The 13846-nt window shown below is 42.6% G+C and overlaps 1 protein-coding gene across 1 annotated transcript in view; it reads left to right on the top strand.

Annotated features, from left to right (window-relative positions):
- LOC307035137 (uncharacterized protein) overlaps positions 1 to 421 on the top strand; it is a 49374-nt gene extending 48953 nt beyond the window's left edge. The window contains exon 5 of the mRNA XM_079674167.1: positions 184 to 421. Coding sequence (XP_079530293.1) covers positions 184 to 383 — 200 coding nt within the window. The 3' untranslated portion in view covers positions 384 to 421. The remainder of the gene's footprint in view (positions 1 to 183) is intronic.
- The last annotated feature ends 13425 nt before the right edge of the window (positions 422 to 13846 follow it).

The following is a 13846-nucleotide window of genomic DNA, read 5'->3' as shown; positions in this document are numbered from 1 at the left end:
AACTAGACTCAACTTGATTTATCTTGTTAACATAACAAAGGGTCTTAATTGAGTCAACTTCCATGTGGTTGAGACGTTATCAATTAATTATTTTAAGTTAAAATGACTTTTTGCACAAATCTGTGTTGTATTGACAAGTAAAAATGAGTCATGATAACTAAAGAGCAACATTGGGTTTTACAGAGGAGACGCAAGGCCAGGATTCCAGCCGTGGCCCCAGCAGCCATGGTTCCGTGCTCCAGTGGCGGCCCACACAGTCATGGTACCGTGCTCCAGTACCATCCCACACAGCCATGGATCCGTGTTCCGGTTCCTTGCCCAGCAGCCATGGTTCCGGCTCCAGTGCCGGCCCCAGCAGCCATGGTCCCTGCTCCAGAACCTGACCTTACAGCCATGTTTCCGGCTCCAAAACCGGCCCACACAGCCATGATCCAGGCTTCAGTTCCGGTTCCTTGCCCAGCAGCCATGGTTCCGGCTCCAGTGCCGGCCCCAGCAGCTATGGTCCCTGCTCCAGAACCGGACCTTACAGCCATGTTTCCGGCTCCAAAACCGGCCCACACAGCCATGATCCAGGCTTCAGTTCCGGTTCCCACAGCCATGGCTCCGGCTCAAGAACCGGCCCATACAGCCATGGTTCCAGCCCCAGTTCCAGCCATGGTTCCGGCTCAACTAACGGGCCCAGCAGCCATGGTCCCGACTCCGGCTCCTCGTCACCTGTTGACTCTTCGGCCGACGCCAGCTCCCTGTGTCCTGTCGGCGTACCGGCCGACTCCAGCACCTCGTCTCCTGTTGGCTCTCCAGCCGACGCCAGCTCCCCGAGTCTTGTCGGCTTACCGGCCGACGCCAGCTCCCCGTGTCCTGTCGGCGTACCGACCGTCTCAAGTCACTTCTCCAGTTCCCTCTCAAGTCTCCTCTCAAGTCCCTTTTCGAGTCTCCTCTCGAGTCCCTTCTCGAGTCCCCTCTCGAGTCACCTCTCGAGTCCCTTCTCGAGTCTCATCTCGAGTCCCTTCTCGAGTCTCTTCTCGAGTTACCTCTCGAGTCCCCTCTCGAGTCCCCTCTCGAGTCTCCTCTCGGGTCTCCTCTCGAGTTCCCTCTCGAGTCCCCTCTCGAGTCTCCTCTCGGGTCTCCTCTCGAGTTCCCTCTCGAGTCTCCTCTCGAGTCCCCTCTCGAGTTCCTTCTCAGGTCCCCTCTCAAGTTCCTTTTCAGGTCCCCTCTCGGGTCTCCTCTCGAGTTCCCTCTCGAGTCTCCTCTCGAGTCCCCTCTCGAGTTCATTCTCAGGTCCCCTCTCAAGTTCCTTCTCAGGTCCCCTCTCGAGTCCCCTCTCAAGTCACCTCTCCAGTCACCTCTCGAGTCTCCTCTCGAGTTCCCTCTCAGGTCACCTCTTGAGTTCCATCTCAAGTCCCCTCTCCAATCCCTACTCAAGTCCCTTCTCCAGTCCCTACTCAAGTCCCTACTCAGGTGCCGTTGGCGGGAGTTGGGGGTCCTGCCAACTCCATGTCCTGTCCCGTTGGGGGTCCCGCCGACTACTCTTCTGCCGGGGGTCCTGCCAACCCTATGTCCTGTCCCGTTGGGGGTCCCGCCGACTGCTCTTCGGCCAGGGGTCCTGCCAACTGTATATCTTGTGCCGTTGGAGGCCCCGCCAACTACTCTTCTGCCAGGGGTCCTGCCAACCCTATGTCCTGTGCCGTTGGAGGCCCCGCCGACTACTGTTCTGCCGGGGGTCCTGCCAACCCTATGCCCTGTGCCGTTGGAGGTGCAGCCCACACCTTTTTCGTCGGAGGTCCTGCCAACCCCATGTCCTGTTCCGTTGGGGGTTCCGTTGGGAGTCCTGCCAACTCCGTGCCCTGACCTGTTGGGGGTCCCGCCGACACCTGTCCTGCCGGGGGTCTCGCCAACACCTGTTTCGTTGGGGGTCCAGCCGACACCTGCTCCGCCGGGTTCCCTGCCAACACCATGTCCTGTCCTGTTTGGGGTCCAATCGACACCAGCCCTTGCTCCGTCGTGGGTCCCACTGACACCAGCCCATGTTCCGTCCAGGGTCCCGTCTACGACTGTCCCGCCAGGGGTTCCACCAGCTCCTGCCGTACTTGTGCCCGGCCCCCTGAATGCCGCGGCCTTCGCCCTCGAGCCCGGCCTCCTGAGTGCAGCGGTCTTCGCTCTCGAGCCCGGTCTCCTGACTCTTCCAGCCGCTGCCTTCGCCCTCAAGCCCGGCCTCCTGAGTTCCCCAGCCGTGGTCTTTGCCCTCGAGCCCGGCCCCCTGACTCCTCGAACTCTGCCTTGCCCCCGGGCCGTCCGCCCAAGACCCCCTCCATGGACTCCGCCTTGCCCCCGGGCCGTCTGCCCGAGACCCCCTCCTCGAACTCTGCCTTGCCCCCTGGCCCTCCGCCCGAGATCCCCTCCATGGATTATGCTTTGCCCCGGGATGTCCGTCCGAGGCCCTCCTCCGGACCCCCTCCACCCACCCTTCTAGAGGTTTTGGACTTTTTAGGGTTTTTTGGGACGTCTAGAATCCGTCCCTTGAGGGGGGGGTTCTGTCACGATTTGTATGTTATGTCACGGTTTTAGTTTTGTATGTTTGGGTTTATTTTGCTGTAATTTCCTCCCTGTCGTTAGTTTCTCTGGTGTGTCTAATTGTCTGATTGTGTTCACCTGTTGCCCTTGTGTTTCTCCCTCCTTTACCCAGCTGTTTCTTGTTCCTTGATTACCCTTCTGTGTATTTAGTCTTGTCTTCCCCTGTGCTCCATGTCTGTTCGTCGTAATTTCATGTCCCTGTCACCCATGCTTGTCCGTGTCTCCTGCCTGTTCCCGTATGTAAGTTTGTTCCTGTCTGTTGTGCTCCCCGGTTTTGTTTCTGTTAATTAGTTTCTTGTTTTTTCATAGCTTCGGCTTTTTATAATAAAGCTCGCTTTTTGTTAACAAACCTTTTTTGTATTTTTTAACTGCACTTGGGTCCTATTTTCCCCAAACCTGACAGTAATTCTCTATTTATAGAGCCCTGCTGAGAAGACTTCTAGACAAACAGGAGAACTGCCGCCAAAACTGAAAACGTGACGTGGATCATAAATATATAAGCAATTAAACAACATCTTACATTTATTTTCACACAATACGTTTCCTCGCAGTATCAACACTAATTCGGCTGACTTTTATATTTGATCTAATTGGTAGACAGGCTGTATTTACACCATAACGGTGCAGAGCTGATAGAAAGGGACACCTGGTGGTTGAAGAACGTTATTGAATTGTATTATTAGATATTAATAGGATCCCTATAAAGTATATTCATTGCTCGTTATTCTCTACTAATAGTTAGTTAAAGACTGTATATAATTACTAGTTTGCACACCCCTTTCAAGATTTCAAGATTTTCTAAGCTAAGGTTTATTGACATATCATATTATGCACACCTAGGTGTAGCAATGAATGAAAAACTTGGGTCACAGGTTCCTCAACAGTGCATTACAAGACATCTATCAATATGTGTGTATACCTCCACCATTAAACTATCATTCTGCACATTTATTATACTATCTACATACATCTTATAAGGGTATAATACATGTGTATAATATCAGTTTAATAATAAACAAATAATAAACAAATAAGTGCTTAAACATAGTTAACATTGCAGGAAAGCAATATATTAGACGTTAAGTACTTTGTCAGGCTTAATATTTATTTGTAGATACAAATGTCACTGTGTGTGCTGTCTGCTCTGCATGTGTGACCATTAAAGAGGTTTTAATCCCTCCATATTCTTCTTCTATACCCCCAAAGCTTTTTTCTTATTCAAAAGAAGACCTTAACCTAAAGTACTCTTTAATGTTTAAATTAAGCCTTATTAGTTTGTCTGTTTTGCACATCCTCCTATTAATATTGAATAATAAAATAATACAATTCAATAATGTGCTTTAACCACCAGGTGTCCCTTCCTATCAGCTCTGCACCGTTATGGTGTAAATATAGCCTATCTACCAATTGGATCAAATATAAAAGTCAGCCGAATTAGTGTTGATACTGCAAGGAGACGTATTGTGTGAAAAGAAATGTAAGATGTTTTTTAATTGCTTATATATTTATGATCCACGGCAGATATGTCATATTTAATGCAGCCGAGCCGTGTATTACAATGCCGTTATGTGATGACTTTCAAAGAGAAAAGCAAGCACACTCGGAATAAAGTATTATTTTATTTAAAAAAAAACGTTTTCAGATTTCACATCACATAAACACCAAATCCCAGCATGCATTGCGGCTAAACCATCCAAATCATCGAGCTGAGGATGTTGCCTACGTCAGTTTCCGGTTTCGTTTATCACCGATGTATTTTGTCATACACACATTCCTTCACATTTACATTTGAATTTGCATTAAAGTATTTCGTGAGGCCTTCTAATGTCTTTTTAAATATAACTACGGTTGTAGTTGAAGAGTTTGTAAATGAACATGAACCGAAGCTGTTGCCTGGCAACTCAATCGCACAACGTCACGTCCGTTAATTCCACATCCACACGCATGGATTAACATCGATATATACACTGAACAAAAATATAAACGCAACACTTTTGTTTTTGCTCCCATTTTTCATGAGATGAACTCAAAGATCTAAAACATTTTCTATACACACAAAATAACCATTTCTCTCAAATATTGTTCACAAATCTGAAAAGATCTGTGATAGTGAGCACTTCTCCTTTGCCGAGATAATCCATCCCACCTCACAGGTGTCGCATATCAAGATGCTGATTAGACAGCATGATTATTGCACAGGTGTGCCTTAGGCTGGCCACAATAAAAGGCCACTCGGAAACGTGCATCTTTGCTTTATTGGGGGGGTCTGGGGGGGTCCGAAAACCAGTCAGTATCTGGTGTGAGGGTTAGGGTAATGTTGTGAATCGAGTGGCCCATGGTGGTGGTGGGGTTATGGTATGGGCAGGCGTATGGTATGGACGACGAACACAGGCCACTCGATTATTAGTTATTATTATAGTAATATTAGTGAAAATAGTTGTTGTTTTTTTGTTGTTTTTTTTTAATATATATTTGTCTCACTATACAGGTTCATTTTGATTGTTTGTTTTTGAAAAAAAGATGCGTTCTTTTCATATAAGCTGTTGGAATATTCAGGGACTCCACTCCTCAACCTTTGAGGTTAAGAGTGAGAATACAGAGTTCCTAGAATCTATCAAAGATGTTGATCTACTTATATTAACAGAAACATGGTGTAAAAATGATCTGCTCACTCACTATCCTCCAGGTTATAATGAAGTCATGGTGCCCTCTATAAAATCAAAAAACCTACGCAAGGGTAGAACATCGGGGGGGGATCTTGGTCTGGTATAAAAGGAGATCTTTGCCGTCAGATCTCAGTAGTAAAACAAGGTAAATTACACATTTGGCTAAGGTTAGATCAAACCCTGGGCATAACTGACAGGAATCTACAGATGTAGCGATTCATTTCAGACAGTTTGAAACACGAGGGCCGTGATTGGTACGTGATCTGCCCTCGCTCAAGGGAAAACCTCCAGTTTGACTTGAGACCGCCCCCGTGATAGATAAATGTAATTATAATGAAGCCAGCTGCAATGGATCATTGATCCACCAGGGGGTGCAGTGGGGTTCCACACTGGAGCTCATGTGAAATAAAGTCAGATACAGTACGCTGGATGTACAGCGGAACTTTGTTAAGATCCATATGTCACGGATATCATACTCTGTGCTAAATAAGAGACATGTAATCATTTACAAAACATCACCATGTTGTTATTTAACAAAATAATGTTGTTTAGTCGAAAAAAACGAACAGGAGGAAATGCAGCCCGGCTCTCGATTTTTAATCCGAATTTAATCATCATCTTCACCACGATCATTTATGTTTATGTTCGCCGAATTGACATGAAATCACTGACACATATGAATATACTGTATTCAACTTCATTAAAACGTTATTAACGTGCCTAAACTCAGTAATTCACTAAAAATATTTATATTTTAATGGAGCCTCGTCGGCAGATCAGGATCCCAAAGCGTGGCAGAGGGATCCTGATCTGCATGACGGGTACTATATTCCCCATAAGGAACAAGTCGCTGCAAATTATCCCGCTTATTACACGGCCACATTCTCAACAAAGTAACGACATGACTCCCAATATTAATTGAAATGCTTTTATGGATTTAGAAAATGTTTTTATTGATTTAAAAAATAGTTGTATGTATTGATTTAAATTGACATGCATCCGCTAAGAAAAAAAGTCCGTTGTTACCGTTTTTTAAACAGTCTGAATGAAACGGCAACTCTCAGCTGTGTATTTACACAACTAATGGCCCATCAACCACAGCTCTCTCCCCCCCTCCCCCCTGATCTTTCTTCTCCAGCAGCTAAATTAACTGGATGTTACTCTGAGTGACCATAGACTGTATGTGACAAGCTTACAGTTAGTGAAGTAACAACACCATAAAAGCTGGTGGGTTGAAAGCAATACGGGAGGTAAAAATAACAATATATAATAATTGTGATTCATTTATTGTGGCTTTTATGTTTTTAGGTATAAAATGTTATGTAATTCAGGCTTATAGTTCACCCTTCTCTAAAAGCCTTCAACAATGACAATATTCATAGTAATTTAATAAATCCTTTCAACACACATTGTAAAAAATAGCCTACTGTAAGTTAAGAAATCATTCCAATATGTAAATCTTCTGATGTAACAACAACAACATTATAAATAGTAACATAGCTGAACATGGTATTGCACATTTAGCTTTGAGTGTTACTGACCTGAGATGTTTTTATTACATGAATTAAGGTGACTGAGGCTTTTTAACATACAGGGATGCAAACTCATCAGGTATGAAAAAGGTGACAAGGATCCGAGCCCCCGGCTCCCCCACCCCACGGAATAACAGAGGATTTTAGCAATCAGAACAACTAAAGCAGCAGTGTTAATAATAACAGAAACGCCAAAGAGTCACATCTAATAGAAATATATAAAAAAAAATATTTTAAATTGTGTAGCACTCAGTTTAAAATTTTGGCAGCACTGTTGAGCATTTTGAAAATGTATTTTCATGCCTCTGTGCAAGGCTTAAGTCTTTCTATCTTTATAGCCACATGGTGTAAAGTAACTAAGTTCATAAACTCAACAAGTACTATACTTGGGCACAATTTTGAGATACTTGTACTTTATTTAAGTATTTCAATGTTTTGCTACTTTGTTCTTCTACTCCACTACAGTTCAGAGGTAGGCTACATGCTGTACTTTTCCTCCACTACATGTATTTAACACCTTTAGTTACTTTACAGATGCGGATGAATGATGTGAAATATAATCAAGTGTTAATTCCGACTTTAGTTCCACCTGGAGTAAATCCACAAGCTACCCTGCAGTATACAAAGTCATTCAAACTAGCTGCACCTTTACCAGCTTTGAGAACACTTTCATGATCAATCATTATAAAACATATCATATCTATTATTCTGAAATGGACCAATCTGCACAATCACTACTTTTACTGTCGCTACTTTCACTATATTTTGATGATAATACTTTTCTACTTTTACTTGAGGAACATTTTGAATGCAGGACTTTTACTGTAACAGAGTATTCCTACACTCTGGGACTATTACTTTTACTCAAGTACAAGATCTGAGTACTTCTACTTTTACTCAAGTACAAGACCTGAGTACTTCTACTTTTACTCAAGTACAAGATCTGTGTGCTTCTACTTTTACTCAAGTACAAGACCTGAGTGCTTCTACTTTTACTCAAGTACAAGATTTGAGTAGGCTACTTCTACTTTTACTCTAGTACAAGATATGTGTGCTTCTACTTTTACTCAAGTACAGGATCTGAGTACTTCTACTTTTACTCAAGTACAAGACCTGAGTACTTCTACTTTTACTCAAGTACAATATCTGAGTACTTCTACTTTTACTCAAGTACAATATATATATACTTATACCACCTCTGTTTATAGCCTATGAAAAAAACTATTAGAAATAGAAGGCTAAAGCTAACGTTAGCAGATAGTGACAATGTATGCTAGCTAGCTAGCTCAACGATTCCTTAAATAATATTGCCACAGAAAAACTTTTCAGTTCACATCCCGCTCTGCCGCTCCGACAGGGAGCTCTGCTCTGAACACCTGAACGGCCCGTTCTAACAGCTGTTCACCAGCGGTCCAGTCTGTGCCACAGTGACTCCGGACGCACAGTTAATATTAACGAACGCACCCGTAGGTAATGTAGCTGCTGAAGCTAGACCATCATCTCGGAGCAGCAGAGCCTTATTATACATCCATGAGCAGAGCCGACAGGCAGGAAGACTCGAGCACACAGCTCGTACTTCATTATAATATATAAAAAAAGAACACCATGCGTGTCATGATGGCACATAACAGCTCACGGCCGCAAATTACTCCGGGTCCCAGACCCCCCCATACCCCAAATATATTTTTATTGCAGATCTACATGAATCACACAAACAACTTATTTTGGATTCAAAACGGCGAATTTCGCCGAAAGGTGACAAGTTTGCATTACTGAACATAGACAGAGCACAACTGAAACATAACATCTGAGATGTAACAACATAATACACTTTTTCGGGATGCTTGGGATGTGAGTGAGGGACACGGCTTAGAACGGGCGTGTCGCCTGGCAGGACAGGAGAGTGTGTGCACCAGTCTGCCTTGATCTATGAATTCATGTCCGTGACACTCACTGCTGCCCACAGCTGTTTTATTGAAGGAAATTCCTTCACTTCATGAAAGTGTTTTAACCACACACACCTTTACACACACATGACGGGTGTTATTTTCCCCATAAGGAACAAGTCGCTGCAAATTATCCCGCTTATTACACGGCCACATTCTCAACAAAGTAACGACATGACTCCCAATATTAATTTAAATGCTTTTATGGATTTAGAAAATATTTTTATTGATTTAAAAAATAGTTGTATGTATTGATCTAAAAAATAGTTGTATGTATTGATTTAAATTGACATGCATCCGCTAAGAAAAATAGTCCGTTGTAACCGTTTTTTAAACAGTCTGAATGAAACGGCAGTTCTCAGCTGTGTATTTACACAACTAATGGCCCATCAACCACAGCTCTCTCCCCCCCTCCCCCCTTGATCTTTCTTCTCCAGCAGCTAAATTAATTGTAGGTTACTCTGAGTGACAAGCTTACAATTAGACACAACACTGTCATTGCAAGTGACCCTCAGTTAGTTGACTTTTATGTTCAACTGCTAAATTTGTTACTGATAAAAAAAGGTCTTCTACTGTACCTAATTACCTTAAATAAATTCACTAATAAATGAAACCAGTTCAATACGCATTATTATATTCTTATCATTCTTTATGAGGGCAGAAATAGTCTTAAAATCAGATCTGTTTTTTAAATGAAATCTGACGGCAGGCAGTTAGCTCTGATCACCTATGATAAATGCGCTGCACCTAATCGCTGGCCATTCAGCCACAGACACTGTTCGAAATGGGGGGGAGCTAGGAGGAGCTTGGCTCCTCCGAAGAGGGAGGCAGCTCCCTTGATGGCTGACTTTGAGATAAATAGGGGGAGCCCAAAACAATCGTGCATATTTGTGTCACAGATTCGAAATGTTGAGTTTCTGTAAATAACAGTTCTTGAAATAAATAATAGTTATTGTTCATTACAGTTTCTGAATATGTGTTTTATATTTGTGAATATGTGTGGGTGTTGCCATCTGTACGTGGCGGCGCTGCATTCTTACTTACGTTGCTATGGTTATGGCGGTGATGCCAGCGTGGTATTTGAAATGTTCATATTGATATTTTTTTAACTCTGGCTTTGTAATAAAAAATATGGAAAAACGAAAACAGCCAAGCGTCACAGCTTTTGGATTCACAAGCAAAGAAGCGAAGGAGTCTAAAAATGACAATGTGAACGGAAAACAACTTTTAGTTGGCCGGCTGTAAGCGGCGTTAGGGTCGAGCTTGACAGCTCCACACCGAGGGATAGTCCTGCCGATGCGGAGCCTGAAGAGGCTTCAACAACGGCCACATCCGCCGGCATAGTGACACCGTCTGTATTAGTAGAAGAGTGTTTTTAGCAATTGATTGCATCCGCGCTGCTGCGCCAGTCAACAGAGCGTGCGTGTGACATATTTAGTAGCAGGATGTGCTCTGAAAAATAGGGCTCCCCGAAAGCAAATGGGTAATTCGAAAACTGACAGAGCTCCCTCTATACAAATCAAACTGTAGACGGTGTGAAAGCACCTATTGTTTTAAATAATGGTCGGAATGTGACCTGTGAGCCTTCTGAATTACCGTGGGACAGCACATTCTAAACTAAAATGTTCAATCAATAAAGTAACATCTTATCTTATCTTAATAATATCTTCATATTAATAATAATAATAAATCATACAGTATGTGTCCGAAAGGGAGCAGGAGGAAGCAAACACAAAAATATACAAAAAATATACTGCATATTAAAGCAAACGATTGTAAAGGTAAAAGTATGAGCATAACAAATAAAGAAGTGTAATGTAAACATTTACATTATAATTATGATTATTTCATATATAAAGACTATATATTATTGAATTACAAGATTAGATATACTTTAGTTGATCTAAAATATTGATGTGTTCAAATGCTCTTCAAAACACAACTGAAAGTCCATGAAACTTGTCTTTCTGTATTTGTGAATGAAGCGCCATCTCCTGGTTAAAACCTGAAATTGAAAATCTGGCAACGCCCTCTTGGAAAATAGTGGGAGGGCTTAAAATTCCTCTATATTGGTCTTTGGCAGGTCGTAGGCAGGAAGCTGTAAGCTGGAGTCTGAAATTCAGTGCTCCATCTGTATATGTGTGTGCTATTTATATACCCCCAGTAGATTCTCCTTATTTTGAAGAAGACCTTTTTGAAACTTTCCATTCAGAAATATCATTTTTTCAGGCCCAGGGAAATGTGCTTCTAACTGGAGATCTGAACGGACGAACAGGAATTGAACCTGATGTCATAGACCCACAGGGCAGCCACCATGTATTTGGTGAGCCCCCCCTGTTTACCACATCAACCGTCAGCCATCGGAACAGCCTTGACTCTGAAATCAATCAGAATGGCAAAGAGATAGTGCATCTCTGTCGGGCCTTAGGCCTGTACATAGTGAATGGGAGGTTAAGAGGGGACTCTTTAGGCAGATTCACATACTCCTCAGCTCTAGGGTCTAGTGTAGTAGACTATGCAATCACTGACATGGACCCCTCCACTATCAGTACATTCACTGTCAGACAGCAATCCCCCTTTTCAGACCACAACCAAATCAATGTGTTCTTTAAACTCTCAGGTCAAATGAGTGACACAACAAGGGAACCCAGTAAGCTGTATACATTAAATACTACTTACAGATGGGCCCCAGACAGTGGAGACAAATTCACCATGGCCTTGAACTCACATGATCTGATGAATGACCTGTCACTATTTGACCAAAATAAATATGTTCCTCCCAAAGATGGTGTAAACATGGCCATTGATTATATCAATATGATATTTCACAAGAAAGCTATTAAAGCTGACCTTGTAAAACAAAAGCGGAAGCCTGTTAAAAAGGCAAAATGCTGACAAATGGTTTGACCAAAAAAACAAGACCATCAGAAAAGACCTGAGAAAAATAGCAAATGAAAAACATCGGCAACCAAATAACCCAGCCTTACGCATTAGATACAATGACCTTTTAAACAAATATAAATGTACAATAAGGAACAAAAAACAAAATTATACCCACATGAAACTTGAGGATATTGAGAAAGCCATTGATCAAAATCAATTCTGGGATCTGTGGAACAACTTCAACACAAACCAACCACAAGCATTACCCATCCAAAACGGTGACATCTGGAGAGAACATTTTGAAAGTTTGTACAAAGACATACCAATAAATCTAATGAATTAAATTCAATGTATTACAAAAGAGAAACTCCAAACATTAGAATAAACTATTAAAGACAACCAAAACCCCCTTGATTTCCCAATGACTTGGGAAGAATTGACCACACAGACACAATCTCTCCCGCCAAGGAAAGCTTGTGGCCCAGACAACATTAAAAACGAAATGCTCAGATGCAGCACCCCAGAGATGCAGGGTACAGTGTTAAAGCTGTTCAATATCATATTGCAGTCAGGATGTTTTCCTGACATCTGGTGCAAAGGGCTCATTTCCCCCATTCATAAGAGTGGAGACAAATCAGACCCTAATAACTACCGTGGCATCTGTGTCAGCAGCTGTCTGGGGAAATTATTCTGTAGTATTCTAAATAAAAGAATACAAGATTTCCTTAACCAACAATCCATCTTGAGTAAAAATCAAATTGGCTTCCTTCCAAAACACCGCACCACCGACCATGTATATACCCTTCACACTTTAGTTAACAAACATGTACACCAAATACAACATGGTAAGATATTCACTTGTTTCATTGAATTCAAAAAAGCTTTCGACTCTATTTGGCACGAAGGGATCTATTATAGACTTCTAAATTGTGGTATAGGGGGCAAAATCTAGGATCTGGTTAAATCAATGTATTTAGTTAAAATTGAAGACAAACAAACTGAATTCTTCACCCAGAGAAGAGGTGTTCGTCAGGGTTGCAATTTAAGTCCGACTTTATTTAATATATATATAAATGAACTTGCTGTTCAGTTGAATCACTGTGCTGCTCCTGGCCTCTCCCTCCTAGATAGAGAGGTGAAGTGTCTGCTTTATGCTGATGACCTTGTTCTGCTGTCTCCTACTGAACAAGGACTACAACAACAGCTGGACATAGTAGAACAGTACTGTACGAACTGGGCCCTGGCAGTCAATATGAAAAAAACTAATGTCATGGTTTTCCAAAAACGCCCCAGATGTCAGGAGAACAAATACCATTTTACCATAAATAATCATATCATCGAACATAGTATGAGTTAAACCTACCTCGGTTTAACCATAACAGCATCAGGAAGTTTCAACATGGCAGTGAATGCACTCAAAGAAAAAGCAAGAAGAGCTTTAAATGCAATTAAGAGAACATTTTATAATGTCCAAATTCCAATTAAAATCTGGCTCAAAATCTTTGATAGTGTGATCCAGCCCATTGTGCTGTACGGTAGTGAAGTATGGGGTCCACTCAGTCACCAGAGCTATTCCCGCTGGGACAAACATCCAACAGAGTCTTTACATGCAGAATTCTGCAGATACATTTTACGTGTTCAGAGAAAAACACCAACAAATGCATGTAGAGCAGAATTAGGCAGATACCCACTGATCATAAATACTCAAAAGAGAGCACTGACATTCTTTAACCACCTTAGGTCCAGCCCCCGAGACACCCTCCACTCCAAAGCCCTCCAAAGCCAAGAGCTAACCCCAGAGAAGAGTCCCCTATGTCAGCTGGTGCTGAGGCTAGCTGCCCCCTCTCAGAGCCACTCTGACCAGTCTCTCAACAACACTGCTCTCCAAACACCAATCACAGTCAAACGCATTATAACAATGTAAAGACAACTATTTACAACATTGGGAAGAAGAAACTAAAAGCCAAAGTAGATTAGAATGTTAACTGGCTCTAAACAGAGAGTATGAGCTGGCTCAATATCTCTCTACTATCAGAGATAGAAAGCAGAGACAGATCCTAACCAAGTACAGGCTCAGTGACCACAAACTGGCAATCGAAACAGGAAGACTCAAAAGATCCCGGCAACCAAAAGAGAACAGAATATGTGGTCACTGTACGCGAGGTGAGACTGAGACAGAGATGCACTTCCTCCTGAAGTGCCAAACATTCAACGAAGTGAGGAGCATTTACTGGAACAAGTTGAACTC

This window comes from Notothenia rossii (assembly GCF_949606895.1).
Source record: "Notothenia rossii genome assembly, chromosome: 4".
In the NCBI taxonomy this organism is placed as follows: domain Eukaryota; kingdom Metazoa; phylum Chordata; class Actinopteri; order Perciformes; family Nototheniidae; genus Notothenia; species Notothenia rossii.
This window is presented reverse-complemented; position numbering and strand designations above follow the sequence as displayed.